At 39.6% G+C, this 20,986-nt stretch overlaps 2 protein-coding genes across 10 annotated transcripts; both read right to left on the minus strand.

The window, feature by feature from the left end:
- Window positions 1-902: 902 nt before the first annotated feature.
- Window positions 903-5,417, minus strand: LOC109629048 (uncharacterized). 9 transcript variants are annotated; one of them, XM_020086530.2, is made up of 6 exons: window positions 5,259-5,415; window positions 3,289-3,374; window positions 2,307-2,352; window positions 2,020-2,148; window positions 1,601-1,947; window positions 903-1,484 (listed from the first exon to the last, which is right to left on the minus strand). In XM_020086530.2, the coding sequence occupies exons 4-6, from the start codon at window positions 2,129-2,131 to the stop codon at window positions 1,308-1,310; spliced, it is 636 nt and encodes a 211-aa protein (XP_019942089.2). In that variant the 5' UTR covers window positions 2,132-2,148; window positions 2,307-2,352; window positions 3,289-3,374; window positions 5,259-5,415; the 3' UTR covers window positions 903-1,307. The 9 variants fall into 9 exon arrangements, with proteins under 9 accessions (XP_019942089.2, XP_069394253.1, XP_069394271.1 ...); XM_069538152.1 differs by having other exon boundaries at window positions 3,289-3,370; window positions 5,259-5,405; XM_069538170.1 differs by lacking the exon at window positions 5,259-5,415 and adding an exon at window positions 5,001-5,122.
- An 8,331-nt stretch (window positions 5,418-13,748) lies between these two features.
- Window positions 13,749-19,574, minus strand: LOC109628858 (probable nuclear hormone receptor HR38). Its single transcript, XM_020086281.2, has 7 exons — window positions 19,411-19,574; window positions 17,095-17,936; window positions 16,514-16,643; window positions 16,142-16,305; window positions 15,814-16,016; window positions 15,544-15,722; window positions 13,749-15,456 (listed from the first exon to the last, which is right to left on the minus strand). The coding sequence occupies exons 2-7, from the start codon at window positions 17,932-17,934 to the stop codon at window positions 15,194-15,196; spliced, it is 1,779 nt and encodes a 592-aa protein (XP_019941840.2). The 5' UTR covers window positions 17,935-17,936; window positions 19,411-19,574; the 3' UTR covers window positions 13,749-15,193.
- Between the last annotated feature and the right edge of the window lie 1,412 nt (window positions 19,575-20,986).

A 20,986-nucleotide genomic window follows, 5' to 3' on the forward strand; every position in this document is an offset into this window, starting at 1 on the left:
CCACAAATGATTTTTAGTTTATTTCACTGACTGTAGTTAACAGGTAACGCACAATGATAAGGTTAGTATATGACATGGTTTAATATTAAATATTATGTATATTAAAGTATTGATTCATGGTTAAAGTTATAGCTTTTAGTCCAGACTGTTATTTTACTGAACAATTATTTACTGGAAGGCCTTGTACAGATATTCATGCCCAGAGGATGTACCCAATTGATTTGGATGGTTTCCTAGCTTTTCTTCCAGCGCCATCATGAGGTTGATCATTTTGTTTTTTATTAAAATGTCTTGGCAACTCCAAAAACTGTTTAGTGACACACATTCATTCGTGACCAAATAGAGTTCTTACAAAGCTCATGACATTCCCATCATCAGTAAATATTCCACCGGTTAAACGTTTGGACTTTATATGTGAGCAATTACATTTGGATTGGTTCTTTATTGTGATGATGAGAGCAATGTGTGGCTGCAGACGATGGGAGGCGTTGTCATCAATCAGCTGTCAGCGCCATTAATTAGGGACTTAAATGTCTGAGTCTATTCTTAGCCCAGGCTCTTTCCTCTGCAACACAGAGCTGAGCGGCAGACAGCTGATTGGTTCAAAGCAAATATTTAAAAAGCATTTTACTGGCCAAGAAAATATAAATATCTTGATATGTTGTAGAATACAGTTCTAAACACCAAGAGATTTGTCCACTGTGTACACACGTGGGCAGTATTTAGTGTCTGCAAGTCTCTGGCTCGCACAAATGTTGAAAAGCAGATAAATGTGAGTTTATCATTAATTAGATCATTTAATATGGGCTGTGAACAAAGCAGACAGTATCATCAAGGATAAAATCTGTAATAAAAACCAGGCAAGCAAGGTTACAGTTAAATAAAGGTGCAATAATCACTGGTTTGTTTCAATTTTTTATAACCAACAACAACGAAGTGAGACAGAGTTGTATAATATTCCAGTGGTGTGGGCACAACAAATGAAATTCTGTTATCTGTCATGCATCAGGATAAAGGCATTAATCTCAGAGATGGATCAACAAATCATTGACTAATCAAACCATGGTAGATTTAACGTTTTTTATTATTTAGGTTAACTAAGCCTTTTAAAATGCAATACATCCTCACTGAACATAGATGGAAGCACAGGGAATCTATTTCATCCCTTCATTTTACACCCTCAAGAATCTGCCCAGTTCATCCACAGGCAAACTGCTAATTTCAATGTTGCTTCCAGGGATCAGGTTAACTCAGACTCCACTACATCATGCAAACAAATCACTCATGAGAAGTTTGGTCCGCGCCGTCTAGGAGATGTGGGTGTGAAGATGTCGTATGAACTCTCCTTTGGTGGTTGTGTTTCCGGGGAAAACCGCCTGGCAGAAGTCGCATACTTGTGACTGCAGCGCTATGTCTGACATCAGTAACCCACCAGGCTGGCTCAGGAAGTCCATGAAATGGGACTGACTGTCTGACGCAGGCATCTGATACAAACATAGAGCACACGACAAGGAGTTTGAGAGGGAGAACATGTAAAAAATCTCAGGCAAGACTGGAGAAGGGCTGAGCGTGGCATGATGTTCGGGCTGAGGACACCTACCCTCGATGTGAGCACAGTCCTGTCTCTTCGAGGATGGTCTGGCTGCCCTGGATTTTTTGATTCACTGGAAAAGGCTCCCTGCCACCTGGAGGAGTTCAGGTTTAACAGAGGTGCAGCCTTCGGCTCCAACTTCCCATCCTCCTCTGTCCGCAGAGGAAAATCCATGCAGAGCTTGGACATATCTTCGGCAAGGAGATAAGAATAAGGGTCCACATTTCTGGAGATGCAACACTGTGGTGCTACTGTCAGCGGTTGAGGCTTTTCATGGAACAACACAGGGATTGCTTGGCTGGACTGGACAGTGATGGACATCATGTCATTTAACTCTGCATTAGGAACAGCGGCGCCTGCAGGAGGACAGTTGTAGATGAGTTTGATGAATAATGACACATGTAAGCAGGTTTAGGTTTTATATGGACCTTGCTGCTTCTGCAGGGCTGTTGTGAGTTGATGCAACAGAGCTGCTTGTCTCAGACAAAGAGACCTCAGGCGCAGAAACTGCTGGTAGAGTTCACTGTACGCTTCCTCCATCCCACCAGCTCAGGGATCTGCAGATAAACAACACACAGGAGATAACACTGGGTTGTACAGAGCACCTTCAAACTGTAGCTACAGTAGAATCACATTAGGAACCATTCTAAAGCTGTTTTCAGACATAAACAAATGTCAAAATAATTGGGTCCAGTCCAGTTTGCCTTTCACATACCATGTTCACGTGAAAATATCTGGAACATTCAGGTGATGACTGGTGTCTGGGTAGAGCAGCAGGAGACAGGACAAGATATAAATTCTGCTGCAGAGATCATGTTTTTTGTTTACACCACATCCACGTCGGTTCCTATAACCAAAGGCTCTCGAATCTAATTTTTCTTTCCAAGCTGACATCTTCATCAATGCATGTATGACGCCCGCCTCATCTTAAAAACATCATCAACACATCCACATTCTCACATAAACTAACTCTGGATTACTAACTCCGGCGTTCTCACAATTAACTCCTCTAGAAAATCCTTTTTAGAGTATACAGTAATGTAGCAGCTTGCAAAGGTTGATGAGCTCAGAATGACAATGCTGTTAGGCTGATATTTAGCAGGTATACTCACCAGATTCACTATATTATGTTTCTTTTGAGCTGATGATCCTGGGAATGTCATTAGTTTTGAAGTTTTACATTAATTCTATCTACTAGAGACTTTGGATTTCTGTGGCAATTTTCATGACATGTCACTTTAAAATCAGGTTTTCCAAATTAATGGTAACTGCAAAGGATTATATGATTCATATTCAGTGACCACCACACATCCTTGATGGAAACATAATACGGAACTCATTTATTGTGTTTATGTTTAACTGTAATTTACCACCCAGTTGCAAAAACACTATCACCATCATACACAACAGGTTAGATGAATCAGGAATCTGCTTTTATTTTCTTAGATCACTGAGTATTAGTTCAATGTATCATGTAGTTGTCGGTTGTTGACCGATTTCAAATTCTATTTTAGGATTGAAACAAACAAGTGTAATTTTTTCATTTTATAGTCTATACCTGCAGACAAAATTGTATTTTCTGACAATAAGTTAATATAAAAGATGTAACCTAAACATATGATATTAATAATATGATATATTTCTACTTTCATTTCATTCGAACGGTTCATTTTGAAAATCAGCACAGATTTACTTACCCCTCGTCTGCACACTCAGCTGCTGGAGTTCAGGACTCTATCATTTCTTAAAGATGTCTGCTGTCGATCCTCCTGCACCGAGCTTCCTGTTGTAGGAAGGAATCAGACACAGCATTTAAATCCAGACTTTATTCCACAGCCTGTAAATGTGAGACTGTGAAATCCGTCTGCAGATGACTCTTTACCAAACACACTAATGATTAAGTTTCTTCTTCCGTGTTGAGCTCATGGAAATTATGCTTTGTGTTACTAATGTAACCTGCATTGCGACAGGGAACTGTTAAACATGAGGAAGTAGCTCTTGAAAAATCAAGAAGTGAATCCCTTTTACTTATAAACAAACATCACAGTCTCTCAGTTAGACTCTTACGTGACTTCCGCTGGGTATTTAGCATCAACTCTAAATAAGATAGAGCCAGGTTTTATTTCTAATATTAAAGAGCAAACACATTATTGACACATTATTGTCATGGAGCATAATAGGGAATATGAATGTGTCCTGAAGGGATTATGCAGCTGAGGCCAATGAAATGTCCTGCAGGGTTTTTATTATGACCACTGCTGACATTCATGAGGTGCACTCACACTCTTTTGTTGAATGGTTTAATGGTAACTATTGTAAAAAGTTATCATCATTTATTAGCTGATAGACAGAAGTGCAGTTGTTTACTTATTATTTACAGCTGTGTCGTGTTTTTTACTAAATTAAAATCATGAAAAGAACAACTTAAATTTTATTTTTGCACAAAACATAATTATTCAAATAGTTTCAAAAACCTGTGTCTATTTATGTCTGTTTTCAAAATTATTTTCATAATTTAGTATTTATTTGTAAAGCTGGATTTAAAGGTCCAGTGTGTAAGATTTAGGGAAAAGGGATCTATTGGCAGGAATTGAATGTAGAAAAATCCTCATGATGTTTAGTGTGTTTCATGTAAATTGTATGAATTGTAGTTTTCTTTACCCTAGATAAGGCCCTTTATATTTAAATACTTTATATTTGCATTGATGAGGTCCGCTCTACGGAGGCTGCCATGTTTTTTACATTAGTCCAGACTGAACAAACTAAACACATTTTGAGTTTTTATGACAACTGAAGCTACCACAGGTTCTTTTTCATGTTTGGAAGGAGAGGGTGAGGTGAGGGGTGTTCAGCTGCAACATGCAAGTTCAACACTAGATATCACACAATTCTACACACTGAACCTTTAATCTCAAAACTCTTAATGAATTTAGTTACTCTACAACACTACTACACTGCTTATTAGAAGAATGACATGTGTCCCAGTGATTCATTAGGATGTAACTCTCACTGATAAATGTCTACATGTCTCATCTCTGACATAAAGATTAACCTCAATCAGTTGTCTCTGTCCAAACAATATGTTTGTATTGTTTGAATTTACAGAGATCTTTCTGGCAAACTTATTTTCTTTTAAATCTCACATTATATACATGTGTTTTCTCCTAGTTCTGATCGTCTATTATAATCAATATTTTTTTACTCATTTATGTATTCCTGGCCTTGTCTGTGCTCTTGCTGTGTGATCTTCAACTTGCTTTTAGGTGCTGTGTAAATTCAAAATTGTTTTTAAATTTGAATAAGATTGTTCCTCTTGAATCCACCAATCGAATCATAACAACAGCTCCCTCTCCTGTGACGTGCTCTGTATGGAAATATCTCCTTAGGGACTCTTTTCTTTTCTTCTTACCTTCTCTTTCCCACATTCAATGCTGTGTTATGTTCTCATTCATTCCCTTTAGTTCGTTTGTCAGTATATCTTGAGAATCACCCTCTAAAGACTCAGTCGATCCTCCATCAACCCATGACTCACAACTGTTTTTTACTTGTTCGTTCACTTTCAACTTCAGTATGTGAGAGTAGTTCTCTGTTGTTTCCCGCTCCACATACAGTCTATGGTTGTGACACATAGATCATGTGAGGAGACATTTAGATAAAGTTCACTTACGGTAACACTGGTGGACGGTTCCCAGCAGAGAGTGACACACAGACACTGACAGAGGTGGTGCTTCAGTGATCTTCCCCTTCTTCTTCCTCCTAATCCTCCTCACCTGACTGGACAAGGTTCATTGTTTTCTTATTACATCATCAAGATTTACCTTTGCCAAACATAACCAGGTAAACCCTGCCAAAATAAGACTTCCTGTTTAACTACCTTCAAAATAAAAGTCACGACCTCTAGAAGAGGTGTCAGTTGTCTGTGATACCTTTAACTGGAAAAGAGTAAATCTGGGGAAGCACCGGGGAACAGCTGGATGAATCACAAAAAGAACCCCTATGAATATAGTATTACTTTAGCTTTTGGTTTTAAAGGCCAATTCATGATAAATTTGACCAGACACTAAAAAGAAAGTCAGCTTCATAAAGGACTGGGTACATTTTATCCCCCCTGACAAATGTTTAAATGCTGTTTATTATTATTTATTTATCTATTTTTATTTTATTTTTTTCTCAAACATTTGCAATTTTAAAAGTCACAAATACTGCAACCTGCCTGCAAAAGTCCTCATGCAAGTTTCAGTTTAATAATAACTTAACATTAACTTTTCCTCAGGTTCACAAAACCAATGACTTTTAGTTACTATACTAAAGTACTATAGTATGTACTAGTAGTAATTGCTGTTCAGAAGAATATTGTAAACCTGTGTTTTTCTAGCCACTTGGAGGCAGTGCAACAAACTGCAAACATATATTATTACTATATAACACATCCAGGGCTTGAAGAGCAATGTCAGAATTCATTTGTAAATGTGTGTCTGTCCACCTGAAGAATAAATATTCCCTCTTCTTTTATCTCTGGTTTGTTCTCCACCAGCTCACTGGGGAATCTGTGTCTTTAGCTGTGAATTGCTCTGTGTTGAAAGCAGTTGCCTTGTTTATTTAAAAAAAAAGTTTGCTGCAAACAGAGAAAACCAAAAAGATAAGCTGAGACACCTAAATGCTCTGTAGAGAAATACAGATTTACTCTCTGTTGGTTAACAATCATTTGACCCATTGTCCTGCTCAGTGAGGCCGTACACAACAGTGGTCTACATGCTGCTGTTAGATTACAAACATGCTGACAGAGTTTTTGTATGCTGATGAAGGTATAAATAGTACAATGATTGAATATCTTAGCATGCTATTTGCAAATTAGCATTGAATGTGAAGTTTACTTGAAGAGAAGGGGAAACCATTACATAGCTGTTACTTGGTAGTGGAAGTGGTCTTTCTGTGTGGAGTTTGCATGTTCTCCCCATGTATATATAGGGTTTCCTCAGGTACTCCAGTTTCCTTCACCCATCCAAAGACATGCAGATTGTGGTTGGGTTATGCTGAGAAAATAAATGAAATGTAGATGTGATTGTGAGCATTTCTGTTTAATATGTCATAATAAGGGTAGCTGTGCAAACCTGTGTGTGTGAGTGTGTTGCATAAGGCCTTCAGGGTTGGCATTCTGCATGGAAAAAATAGACTAACATCAAGGCAGCGGAGTCCTGTGGGTGGCAGAGTATCTTCCATGCCATCCGTCCACTTAGAGGAGCAGCAGTTTTTGCCCTCAGGGTCACCCCCTGACAGCTGATCAGAGGGGTGGCAGCTCCTTCTGCTTCAGACTGCTTATGTAACTCGGAGTATGGAAGTTGTCCTCTCTCTCATACTGGGAGTGTCTTTGTCTTATCCAAGAGAATACAGTTAAATTGTTGTCCTCTCTGTTGGCAGTTTTTACTATGTACGGCTCAATACTTTATTCATACGATTTTGTTGTGTTGTTAAACACGTTATCTGCTTGCTGACCTTGGAAGTCGGAACTAAACTGATTTTACTGAGGTTATGTTTTGACCCTGTTTGTTTGGAAGCAAGATTACACAAAAACTGCTGGACGGATATTTAAGAAACTTGGTAGAAGGATGTGATATGGGTCAGGGAGGAATCCATTCAATTTTGATGTGGATCAAGTGACAGGATCCAGGACTTTTTTTCTGTGTCTTCAACATTGAGAAATCATACAAAGTCCTTGCAGGCTTCCGTTTTGGTCATACAAAATGCAGACAAGCCGTGGCAGTATTAAGTGACCACAATGGCTGGGGCTGTAGCTCAGAGGGAACTAGAAGGTAACATAAAATCATTGCAAAGAAACACAAAAGTAATCCTCAAAAATATTTGCATCATGATCCTTCCGGGGCAGTAAGATATTTAGAAATTTTCACTGCTTTCCCCAGGAATAATTTATGGATCTTGATTTAAAATATCACATTTTGGAACAGATATCTGTGAGCCCATGAAAATTGGTGCAGGACTGTTGGGCCTTAGCAGTGGTATAAGCTCCACTGAGTAGAATTTTAGTGAGGCAGATTAAATAATAGCTCACCATTATCATGTCGTTGTTACATTACGATTGTGCACAGATAGAAATATACAGCATATATAATAATGACAAAATACAGAAGTCCTATGATGTCTCTTGATGCAAATATAACCATCTACTAATCCTATCTTAATTTTAACTGTATGAACTTAAGAGTGATATCTCTTCATATATCTCTTGGCAAAAAAAAAAGCCAATCAGCCCATTCCCCAAAATACTGAACAATTACTTGATTGATGATACTGACTCATTGTCATAATAGCAAATTCTTTAGTTTCATTACGTCTTGTCTGGAGAGCTTTATAAACTTCCATTCATGGGAAGTAAAAATGAAAACAAATGGTAAAACTATATGACAAGACTGCGGCTAAGACAGTGTATCAACAGCTGTTATCTAGACAACATATGTTGACACAGATATTACGTAAGCATGGAGAAGAGATTGTATAAATCACTGAACAAAGTAGAGGAGCTTCAGAATTCTGTCTTGACACTGTGTGAAAGTCTGTATGTTAGACTCTATTTATAACAGCCCCTCATGTATTCAAGGACATGCGTGATGCTTTATTACTTTCGTAGCTCTTAATGTGACGAGTTCAAAACTGCTCACAAAGGGCTACTCGTCATAATGGTTGTAATTCTGGTGTAAATATTGAACACAGCTATTGGTTTAAGAGTCTTCGTCTACTTCCACTTTTAGACGTCATGTAGTGAATTGTTGCAGTTATTTATATGTTTGTTGTATCTTATACCACCATTCTGTACCAGTGTGTTTGCTGGTTTGCACTATGTGCTTGCTCTGACCTTGAACCCCTCCCTCCACCCTGAGACACACATACATACATACACATGCACACACACACACCACGCCCTGTCCACCAGCCCCCATATCGCGGTCTCTTTGCACTTGATCACCCAGTTGGGGCTCTCTGAACTGTGTGTGTGTGTGTGTGTGTGTGTGTGTGTGTGTGTGTGTGTGTGTGTGTGTGTGTGTGTGTGTGTGTGCTTTGCTGTGAATAACTTCCAGGCATGCAGCCAGGAACTGTCATCTGCTGGTGCAACACTATCCATCCTGTCAATCTTGTTTTATAATTGTAACATTCTCATATTCTCTTGCTGAGCAGAGAGAAGTTTCCAACACAGTGAGATACGCACACACGCACGTACGCACACACACACACACACAAACACACTAATAATATAAAACAATGAATAATCTCTTTGTGTTTCTTTTTCCTCTACCTTTGGTTTTTCGCTCTATACTTTTTAATTCTAGATTTGCAGAGGTGATGTTTAGCTTTGCAATAAACAGGTGTAATATGAATTCATCAAAGACTTGTGGCCCAAACTAACATAAAAGAGAGACTTAAATTATTAACACAACAAAATGTGTTGTTGTTTTACTTGAGGTTATTCAAAACTATCTACTACTAAAAAGCCAAATTGTAATATTTGATGGTGTAATCTCAAGTCGTTCTTTTAACCTCTAAGCCAAAATGAAAACAGTGAAATTATTCTTTTAAGATATGAAATATGATATTAGTCGTTGAAGTGGCAAATTCCAGTTAAAACCCAGGGAGACAACAGTGACGGCCATTAAATGCCCCAGAACAAATTGGTTTCCACCATGCCTTCCTCTCGCACTCTTCAGAATGATAAGTTAGCGGGCTAACCATTCACTTATGAATTTAATCCTGCGGGGACTAAGAGCTCAAGACGATGATGCGGGGCGCACAGCTATCACAGGGATAGCTTGAGCAATGACGTCTGCCAACTCATTTATCACCAGACTCCCTCTTAGTGAGCGAGACCAGATCAAATTACAGAGGTTTCTATGGGCTCAACAATAGCCTGCTATAAATACACTCAGAGGGTTTTCCACACTCGACAACACACCCACACACGTATCAGCACTGTTGCACAAATATACTGTATGTGTACAAGTTTTCGGATAAACATGAGACTTTGTTCATTATTTCCACCTTTAAATACCACACTGACTTAGACACATGCATTGTTTTGTTTTTAGCATTCTACACTGTGCTGAGCAGATGAATATCAGCAGAACAATATGAGCCTGGTGTGGGTGTGTGTGCATCATCAGCGTATAGAGGGGATTGGAGAGCGAAGAATCACAGGGGCCCACACAGAGCATTAAACAGCTTCATAAAGTTATTTACAGCTCAGTCCATCAATAAACGACAGGTGCAGCATCCTCACAAACAAACCTATTAGCTTTCCTCCTGCTGGAACAATATCCTCTCCACAAATCAGCTGCTCGCTCTCTGTCTCCCTGCCACACACACACACACACAACTCTGTAAACTCTAACATGACATGAAATTCTCATGGTTACACATGAGACTCATTTGATGTAGTGATTCTATAGACTAAATTTAAATACAAGGAAGTATACAGTGGTTTTGCTGCACAAAAAAATGTCATTTTAAAATGAAACACTATTTTGTATTATATTTACCATACTAGACATTATGAGCAATGCACGTTTTGTTCAAGTGAAGATTTTTGTGTTTATTCAATCAAAATTGCAACCAACGATCCACTGAAATGAATATGGACACCCTGCAGTAATCTGAAGTTTGGCTCAAAACGTATAAATTAAAACTTTTCTTTTTTTTTGAAAAGCTCAACACAATGATATATCAGTAGTTTGGTGAGAACGAGTCTATTGCAGAATGATTTCCTCTGTTAGTGTTGAATATGACTGGATTATTTTTAGCCATGCTAGCAGCTCTTAAGATGGTTGTGCAGACAGTCACATGTCCACCACTTCAGTCCAGACAGACATACAACTATCAGATGAGTAATCATGAAATATTGCAAACATATCTATTGCTCTCACATTATAAAGCCCAATGACTCCAGTGATACACAGACATTTCCTCCAGCTACACGGTTCCTTTTTCTGGTTCTGAATGAAAGTGACTGCCTCAATGTTTAAAGTGTAAGAATTTTCTTAATTTTTTTCAATATTAATGGTAAAAACAATGGATTTTGAAGTTGCATTAGATTTGCAATCATAGAGAGATACGTTATTCTATTTGTGATGTTACACACCCCAAGGAACTTAATGGAATTTACTATTTTGGTTTCACCAGAAAATAAATATAAATAAAGTTATCACCACCACCCTGACCAGTGACAAGCTACAACATTAGATTCACATTTACTGGTCAAACACAATGATCCTCCTGATTCACAGAGGAAGGCATCCTGTCATATGAAAATCTTTTATGGACCAATCAGCATGCATTGACTGCAAGAAATGTGAATAATCTTTGAGCACTCCCTTTTGGCTCCATGTGAATTGCAGCCAATTTCAGTACCGCAGCTTGTTACTGAAGCATTTTAATGTTGGAATTGGTCTTTTGATTTACTTGATGTACTAAAGTTTTACCTAAGAATAAGACTTTCATTGTTCATTGAGTCATAGAAACATTTCTCAATGATACAGCAAACATTTCACATGTTCTCATGTATTTCCTGCAGAGTCTGCAGAAGCAAAGTGTAAAACACGTAGCTTAGCATGTTTGTGCAACAAATCACCTTGACAAGTGAGCCACATACTACTGGTTAGAACATGGTGTCCCCAGTGTGCAGGGTGTAAGACTACACTTTGTTCCTGAAGGCTGAGTCTCGTATGTTGGGGCACTGGTCAAAAGTTAAGGGGCCAATGGCAGCTCCAGATGGTACCTTTCCACTTTTGGAAAAAGATGGTGTCAAGGACCACAGCAAGTTCAAACCTGAGATACATAGGGGCGACAATTCAAAAAAAATATTAAATGTCATCTGTTTTTAGCCTCACAGACCTCTAGAACCACACCACTACTCCTTGGCATATCGATTCCTAACCAGCCCTATTGCCAGAAAGCAATGTCAATATTTGACAACTCAGCAAACATGGATTCATGGATTTCATCTTGAGTGACTAAGCATTTTTCACGTGCAATGTGGATTTTTAAAATATACATTCTCTACCATTTCTTGTAAAAACTCCATCAATAGTTAGTTTACAAAAGATTGATTTTAAACTGATCCTTGAGCTGTCCTTAAGTTTTGTTCAAAGTTAGGCGAGAGTCAACAAGATGACTTATGAGGTTGAGGTTAAAGAAAAATCATAGCTAGAGGAAAATAAGTTAATGTGAACTCCAGTTCTGTGATGGGACATGGACTCATTGACATAGAAGTCAGACATGTACAGTATAGTCACCACTGTGACGTCCACATTCTTACTCTCCACCACGGGACAAGCGACAGAAGGTTGGAACTGGACATAAACACCTTGAGGTGCTGAGTTTTGTAATGTGAATGTAATTCCAAGGGACACTGATGTCGGTTCAAAATCTCCCATAGGTGTTCAGTGATAATTCACACAGGCATTCATCAACCCCTTGTGCTTTCTGTGGAGGCATCTATACAACATGTATCGTTCTCGACTAATTTAATCAGATGTTTCCTAATTTCCCACCTATCTGTTTAATTACAGGGTTTGTATTTTTAGTTTGGGAAACATGTACAGGTCAGATCAATCTGTTCACTGTATGACAATAATTCATTAACCAAAAGTCAAAACGGATTACCACTGTAGATAACTTTGTTACCAAAACTTTTATTAACAACCAAAGGAACTCTCTCAACTGTTGTATCTTCCTAACTCTCCTTGCTGGCTGTTCCCATTACATCTGACTTTTGGCAGCATGCTTGCCATTTTCTACCATAATGAACACCTCAATGCAAACTAGCTTTCATATTGCCTCCTCCTCTTTTCTCCCCCTGTCCCTTTTTTCCACTCTGTCTGCCAACCCTAAAATCCAAAGGACCGCTATGTGGTGTACAGTGGGATCAGGTGTCGAGCGGCTTAATGCAGCCAGTGCTGCAGTCTGTGGCTGAGAGAGGGGTGGTGTTGGCTTCCTCTGGTCGGGGATGTTGCCAACATTAGCGCCATGTGTGGCAGGACGGCACAGACCTGGTGAAGAGGAGATGAAGGAACACTTTTAGTCACATTTCATCACATTGATACATAACAGGCTGCAGCACGGTCAAGTAGACTTTCTTTTCTGCATGTACCGGCTGAGATGAAAATGTTAATGTCTGTATCTCCATAGACTGTAAATAAAGATTTCCTCCCACTATGCAGGAATGAAGCTAAAATACCCCGGACATGAATGCAACTGAACACACAAACAAACATCACTGTGATAACAACCACTTAAACCAACAGAAACCGTCTTTCATGAAAATATATTTGACGTGTGTTTTGATATTTAGTTCAGGCCATGTCTCCCATTCATTAACATGGAGGGGGTGGGATTTATGTCCAGATGGCAGTTGACACACTTTGGCTTCACTTTCGGGAGCTGTCATGTCTTCCATTTATGATCTGTACAAACTGTAATGACAAACCATTCAACAGTTGTTAAGACTCTAAATACCTCATGGTGGCCCTGCAGCAAAAGGTCAAAGGTCAGTCACTAAAGGTACAGGGATTGCCCTGAACACGACTGAATCCTAACGTCGCTCTAACCACATCACAAGCTACAGTGTTTTGTTTTTATGATGAAGATAGGCCCTGATGTTCATTTTGCGTTGATCTCACATAAACTCTCCTGCCTCTTTAATATAAACATCAAATGTGCAGCTGAAAAAGGTTCCAATGCATTATTAACAAATATTTATCCTGTCTGAGTAACTTTGGTTTGAGACTTCAGTGCCCAGCTGTTTCATGACATGTGTTTCGATTTAGAACAGAGAAGATCGAGCGCCACAGAGGATGAGGAATTCAAAAAGTATGGCTGGATAAATGAATGGACCCTCTTTGTAGAATTAGTGGAATATACAATATTATATATTAAAATCTTATTTAAAATTCAAAATGTTTATATTTTGTCACTTATAATTTCTTGTCACTTTTATATATAGAAAAATAGAAAAATGAAACATAGAAGGAAATGACTATTAAATCTTTAACAAATGAAACCATACAAAAATAAAGATAAGGACTATAATCTGACAATGTGACAGTTGACTTATAGGAAATCGCTCTATTTCCAAACATTAAAATGAAGTCAGTGGTATGTTTTTAAAAACATTTATTATCAAATATTCTTTGTCTCTGAATACTTTTGCACCATTTTTACAAAAGCCCTGGTAGTATATATATATTTTTCTTAAAAGTCCACACTTATGTTCCAAACAAACCTCACACAGTCTGAACAATGTGAATGAAGTGTCTGTAGCTGCTCGTCTTCTCAACACATTTCACTGTGATCTCTTAAGATACTGCATTTCACTTTGAGATGAAAATTTAAAAAACATATCCAACATATAAAAAAACAGTATGATTCAGAAGAATGTGGAAGACAGCAGAGGAGCGGAAACATATGAAAGATGAAGTGTCTGTATGCAACACCTAGAAGGATCAGTTGAGGTCAAACATGTCTGTGGATGCTTCAATCACATTTTTCCCTTGTATACTCTGTGTAATTTCATCTCAACATGGATGGCGTCAGTTAAAACTTTTAATTCTTTAAGATCCTAAACCACCATTCATCACTAAATGCTCATCCAGTTTATCAGTGGGAAGCGGGTATTTAAGTATTGTATGCTCTGTCAAACTCTACTTTCATACTCAAATATTATCCTGACACAGACCTGAAATCATCAGATGGTAACATATTTTATTTCGTAATCTCTTATGCAGCAGGCTGTATGTAATGCTTGGAATGAAAATGCACTTAGTGTCGCTCAATGCGATTCGTGGACTGAGGGTTTTTAAAAGGCACTTTGAGTTTTCAATGAACAAGTCAATTTTTGTTCTTGTTACTACAGGGACGTGTTGCTTAAGAGGAGCTCTGCCAGCACCAGCCTTTACAAGGTGTTGCAAGATGGCAGCACAAGAGTTACGGTGGAACATTGTGTTTAGCTTAAGGCATTAAGGTTTGTCGCTGACAGTATCAAAATAAGAGTAAACTTTGGTCCGAGACCTTCCACAGGAGCATGATTACGACTGAAACTGTGATACATAGAAATGAGTAAATAAAGCAGTCCACAGTTCTTATGATTCTGTAATCCACTGCCTCATTCTTAGTGGGGTCAAAAAGTTATTTCAAAAACATGCTTGTTAAGAAATTAGTGTGTTTCTGAGTATGTAACACTGCATTGCATCCACCCAAATACCCATGTCATTTTTCAGCTGCATAGCAACATTCACACAGAAAGCACAGCAATAAAGTCTTTCTATAAATGCACACAAAAATATATATAAACTGTGTCCTGAACTGTTTATACTATTTCAGTTGTGTCTATGACAAAACTGAAATAAATGTCTATGTTCTCACATAGGTACCATTTCCAGTTTTAAACCTTGATGTTAGAAAAATAATGGTCTCTTGAACAGTGCCACACAGGACAGTGTGAGAATAGAAGGTTCACCAGTAGAGTTCAGTGACAAAACCTCACATCAGATGCTTTCCTCCTCCTGTGTGTCTGCAATTTTTTACAAATTAAACATTTGTGTTTCAAAACGGCAAGGTATCCAGAAAGATTTTCTCCACAATAGGTGGAGGCGGGACCAGGTCCTCCAGTTTCAGGTAAAAGATGCGCTGCAGGCCTTGTGTGCACAGAGTCCTCAGTTCCGGGAGTTTACCCAAAAGACGAGAGAGATAGTTGGGCTGGGTCCTGGTTGGCTCTGATCCGTTTCCGCTCACGTGTTCCCTTAAACAAGTGATGAGATGACTCTGAAAGTCCTCCACCCGTTTGGGCTCCTTGAGGCCATGGCGATCTGGGTGCGAAAGATGTTCATATAAGAAACACAATACTGAATTTAAATATAACATTCATATGCAGTGACACTGACAACAACACTCACCAGTGATGATAACAAGCGCCGCAAGGCAGGAAAACAATGAGACGTCTAAGTTCATGCGGTGAAGGTTCTGGGAGAAATCCATGATGGAGTCAATCCAGTCACCAAAACTGCGAACACACTGCAGTCGGTGGAGGACGACACCGTTGCAGAAGATCAACTTGCTCTTCTCTGGATTTGACCTGGGCAGTGTTTCAGCCATTAGTACGATCAGAGCATTGACAGTGAAAAAAACAGTTAACATTCCTTTTTTCGTTAACCATAAGAACCAACCTGTAAGCGAGTCGGAGGATGAAGAGCTCAACGAAGGCAGATTCAAGGAGCAGCTCCTGGTCCTCAGAGCAGAAGTCTGTGAATCCTGGGATGGTTTCAGCCCATTTTCTGATCACATCCAAGGCGTCGGTGAGTAGGTCATAAAACTGCTGAATGTCACCAGCGTCCTCCTTTTCTTTCAGGTTGTCCACTGTCTCCTGGTACTGCAGAGGGGCAGAAAGGAAGGGTCTGTGTTACTGAAATGATTTTCAGTGAACTGTTTGCTGTTTTTATTTTGATCCTACATAATGGAACCAGTCTAAGCTCTGGACAGGCTGTTGAGATTTACCTTGGAGTAGTCGAGCTTTCCAGTGGTTGGGTTTGAGTCTAAATGTGCTCTGACGAGACAGGATATGATGTTGACACTGGGGGTCGTGGACGAAGCCTCGACCACAGTCTTGGGTTTAGAAGGCAGACGACCCCGGCGACCTTTAAGGCTGTCTGTGCGAACAACTACAAGGGACATATAAGAGGAGAGGAAAACTATCAGCACATGTTTATGACCGTCACACAGCCGTCGCTGTACCACTTGAAAAAATAACTGTTGTATCAGTTTCCCTTTTTCTGCAGTTGGCACTGTCAGGCTCCGGTCCCATATGTCATGTGTCATTTCTAGCATTGGTTTCACTGAAAGATTTAAGAGAGTTTGACATTGCATTACCTTCTTTGACCATTCCCACCACAAGACATTTTTGGAAACGGCAGAACTGGCAGCGGTTTCTCCTCCTCTTATCCACCAGACAGTCTTTATTAGCAAGGCACACGTACTTTGCATTCTTCTGTACAGTTCGCTGTGGAACATAGAAGAAAATTACATATCAGTTTATATGTCTGCGCACATATGACATGATAAATTATTGGAACACACCAATTAATATGAATAATATCTTGTGTCGAGTAAACTTTTTTTTATCCAGTCAATGTTCTTGAAATTGACATTGAGGTAAAATGTATATAAGCCAATAAAAGCTGGTGCATTATTGGTAAATGTTTAATATGAATGTCTTATTTATATGAGCAAAATTCTTATATAAAAATACCAGAAATTAGCTTTTTATGGAATTGAGACCATAATATGTCATAAGGGTGTCATTTTTTTAAAACAATACTTTTATAAGTCTGTGATGAGGTAATATCAGCCAGTGTTAGGCTGTGTATTCTCCTCAATAGTGGCTGGTCTATTGTATTACATACCCAGTTGTACCATAGGATTAACCTGCAAATTACTGTTCATCTGTTTACCTTGAAGAAACCTTTGCAGCCCTCACAGGTACGGACGCCATAGTGCTGACAGGAAGCATTGTCACCACAAACTGCACAGTGGCCCTCACTGGATCCTGGGTTGTGGGCTTTAGGGGACACCATGGCCCCCTCCACTATCCTGGGGCTTTCATGAGGACTGTGCTCAAGGGACATGGGGGCACAATGAAGTGGAGAGACGTGCTGTTGGTGAGACAAGAAGAAGGGGTCGTCCTGGCTTGACTGAGCATCCTGGCGTTGCCCCAGAGGAGAGTGCTGCTCCGGTCCAGGGCTGAAGGTGAAGAAGGAGAGCTGCTGAGACATGCAGGCCTTATCAGCCATAGAGGAGGGGGGTGCCGAGGGGTAGGAGCCGAAACAAGGGGAATCCCAGGCAGGTGCAGACTGGTTCTGAAAGCCCGGTGTCGGAGGAGAGGCAGCCGCATAAACTGGGCTGCTGTAATAGTCTGAGCCGCATGACGACAGTGTTTCGTCGAGGCAGCTGAACGCAAAGGAGCCTGGGTAACAGCCATACACCTGGAGATCATCCAGCTTAAAGGCCTGGTTCTGCATCTGAGGGCTGGAGCTCTCAGCTACCATGACGTGATTGAATGACACCGTGGAGGCAGGAGGAGAGGTGGTAATCTTGCAGGAATAAGCATCAAACTCCCCCACATAGCCATTTCCCACCAAGGTGTTGATGCTGGGCAAGGAAGATGTAGACAGCTGGTCCTTTTGGCCACTGATGTCCATCACCAGTTTGGCACTGAGGTCAGGATTCAAGAACTCTGGGCTGAAATAGGTGTCATGGGGCAGGGATGCATACTGCGTTTGTACACAGGGCATCGCTAGGAGAGAACACAGCAACAATTAATGGATTAAAATAAACCCTGATGTCTGTCTGAGACAGTAAGATAAATACGGTTTCTATTTACATATACTTAATGTGTGTTATTAGAGCTAAACAAAGATCTAATTATTGAAAAATATTTGATGTATTTAAATTAATTGCAAACAAAAACTTAACAACAAATTAGCAACTGAAAATAAGTACTGTTGATATTGGCGCCGATAAGGAGCTAAGACACTGGTTTAATCCTTTAGGTTTTAATTTGTAATCCTCCATCTTCACCCACCCAAACAGTAGCCTACATTAGCACCTTGAACACACACAGTCTCATTTCCCCAACATGCCATCTCTCTGGCTTCAGGGCCAATGAGTCCTCTATAGAAAATGTAGAGGGTGGTCCAGTGGAGCAATCCGATATTCCCAGATATAGTGTTACTGGCTGTTAATGCTCTGCAACCTCCTTCAGTTGGGGGGCAGCCCTCTCTCACAGGTACTATACCAGGGAGTGTTACAGATTGTGTTTCAGAGTGGGCTGTATGCCAGCCGAGATGGGGAAGGTGGCAAAGCTCGTTTATGTGTGTGTGTGTGCTTGAGTGAATAGACGTGTATCCACAAGTGGTAACTTCCTCACTATATGGGTTTTTTTCAGTACAAAATGTGCTCTGCCTCTCACGAAACTCTAAACCCATCCACGAAACCTGTTCAAACTAAACCAAACTGTTGAGTTACTTTTCCTAAACTTACAATTAAGTTTGACTTACGAGGAGGTCACTCTACTCGAATGTCCAACATGTGTTTTATTTTCTAAATATACACCCTATTCCCTATGTCCTCTCAAATGGCAACAGTAACACACACCCCTGCATAAAACACATAATGAGCAGAATCAATGATATGAAAACACAGAGTGAGCTGTGAACTATTTACTTGAGAATGTCGGGTGAACAGCTGCTGCTTTAACTTATACTACACTCAGATTTTCAGCTGTATAAAGTACTCTACAGTATCAGCAGCAGTACTATTACTAGGAGGGGTCATTCAATCAGTTAAACACAGGATATAACAAAACATACATACTCCTAACTACTATTTATCATAGAGTAAGAATGTGTGAACATAGATAAAACTAGTACTGAGTCAGTGGTTTTTAACTTTATGGTCAATTTGGATTGGGTTTTTTTGCCATTATGTATTTTTAATATTTTGAATGACACTCAATCACATCAATAGGGATAATCTAACAGAAACTACTTATTATAATATAAGATATAATAGTTTATTGCGAGGCTGTCGTTGCTCGTTTTAGTTGGTTGTACCAGATGAAGTGTACAGCTCATGTTTTTAATATTATTTTACAGCAGACTGTAGTAGTAGGAGTTTAAGACACATAAAGTCGAGCCTCTACATTCAAAGTGACATCAGCACTGACGTCACCCCTCGAGTAAACAAACAAACATTACACCGTCACTCACCTGATTCGTGTAAATATCCAGATGGTGAAGCTTCTCATTTATTCCAGACTGCAGATCCACACTCATCCACACACACTGACACACACACACACTCTGGGTCACACCGACAAACTCCGAGCGCTTCACACACTCTTGTTTTATTTTGGCTGCGTCGACAAAAGGGCGGGTCCGTGCCCATACATGGCGAACGGGGCGGTGGAACTTTCCGGGACGCAGGCCAATCAGCGCCGCGCTCCGCACCGACGTTCTTCCGTGTGACGCACGCACGGGATTCCATTGACGCAAGAGCCGGGGGGATCGTGCGTGCTAAATATAACCCGGCAACGACAGCGAAGCTCACGTGGGGCTATAACTGGATGGAACGAGCTAAAAATAGTCTGGATTCAGAGGTGCAGACGTGGTGAGGGTGGAAATCTACAGGTTGTGCACGGAGGGGAGGGGTCTTATCTCAGGAGGGTCCAGGAAACACCTGCGAGGTTTGCTCGTAAAAGCCTTGTGCTCATACTGGGTCAGAACCCCCCCCCCCCCCCCCCGGCAGCAGTTCTTCTACTGATCATGAAAATAAAACATCTGTAGGTAGGAAAACATGAGACTGAGTGTTCAAAAGAAGGAATAAAAGGCAGAGGTTGAGAGAAGCAATCTCACACAAATGTCTCTCCCTAAAAACAACACGAATTTTTCTAAGAAGCACAATTTCTTTTGCGAGTATCTTTGCACTTTAATTCCAGATTCATTCTTCCACTTCTGTGTTTTTGTTTTGGTTGGATTATATCGCCTCCTCCATGTTTACCTATTATTCCCAACCACTCTTGTCTTGTTGATATTGTTTCATGTTTTCATTATGACATGCTTTTATTGTTAATGATATATTTTAAGTTGAATTATAATAAAGAACAAACCAAGTCATCAGCATCTAGACTGTAAACAGCCAACGTTTTTTTACTTTTAGCCCTTTACACATTTTCAAATATGTAATTTGTGAGGTTAATTGTTTGAAAAAGATGATTTGCTTCTTTCTCTTATCACTCATCATCATCATCATGTTTTATCACTTGTATGACACTGAACACGTTCACTCTCCATATTGATTTAACTCATGTTTTTACAGTAGCTAAAACACCCTTATCTCAAGCTCCACTAGTAGCTGCTCTGGGGCTTTCCATCTCATCATATGAGCTTCACTAGCTTTTTAAAACATTTTGCGACCATGTTGGATTGAAAGTTCAGATGTAGGTTGTTCTGTTGGTCAAGCTGACTCTGGAAACAGCTATTGACAAAACCTCAAGGTGCATTTATTATCCGTTGTACAGCTTACACATTTCCTGCATCTAACAAAATCATGCACCAAATCAAATCATGGAGATTTGAACTTCTACATCATGTGATGTGACTGCAAGCTCCAAACCAGCAACTACATGAACCATGATTGTTTTGGAAATTGTTGTTTCCAAGGTTAATAAAAATGAACTTTCAACCCAATATGTTTGTATTATTTTGCTTTTTATTATAATAATGATTATAAACCAACAATAAATAGATTTAGGAAAAGATTTGACTTCTAAACTTCAAAAGTAAT

Source organism: Paralichthys olivaceus, chromosome 2 (genome assembly GCF_024713975.1).
Source record: "Paralichthys olivaceus isolate ysfri-2021 chromosome 2, ASM2471397v2, whole genome shotgun sequence".
Lineage (NCBI taxonomy): Eukaryota > Metazoa > Chordata > Actinopteri > Pleuronectiformes > Paralichthyidae > Paralichthys > Paralichthys olivaceus.

Bases quoted from the DNA above. Each gene is read 5' to 3' on its own strand.
- LOC109628858 (XM_020086281.2), bottom strand. From the start codon at position 17,934: ATGCCCTGTGTACAAACGCAGTATGCATCCCTGCCCCATGACACCTAT. The intron at 16,017-16,141 runs GTAAATCTCAAC...GCCCCTCTGCAG, and splicing joins GAAAGCTCGACTACTCCAAG to TACCAGGAGACAGTGGACAA. The intron at 15,723-15,813 runs GTTGGTTCTTAT...AACACTGCCCAG, and splicing joins ATCCTCCGACTCGCTTACAG to GTCAAATCCAGAGAAGAGCA.
- LOC109629048 (XM_020086529.2), bottom strand. From the start codon at position 2,131: ATGGAGGAAGCGTACAGTGAACTCTACCAGCAGTTTCTGCGCCTGAGG. The intron at 1,948-2,019 runs GTCCATATAAAA...GTCCTCCTGCAG, and splicing joins AGCCCTGCAGAAGCAGCAAG to GCGCCGCTGTTCCTAATGCA. The intron at 1,485-1,600 runs GTAGGTGTCCTC...TGTTTGTATCAG, and splicing joins GGACTGTGCTCACATCGAGG to ATGCCTGCGTCAGACAGTCA.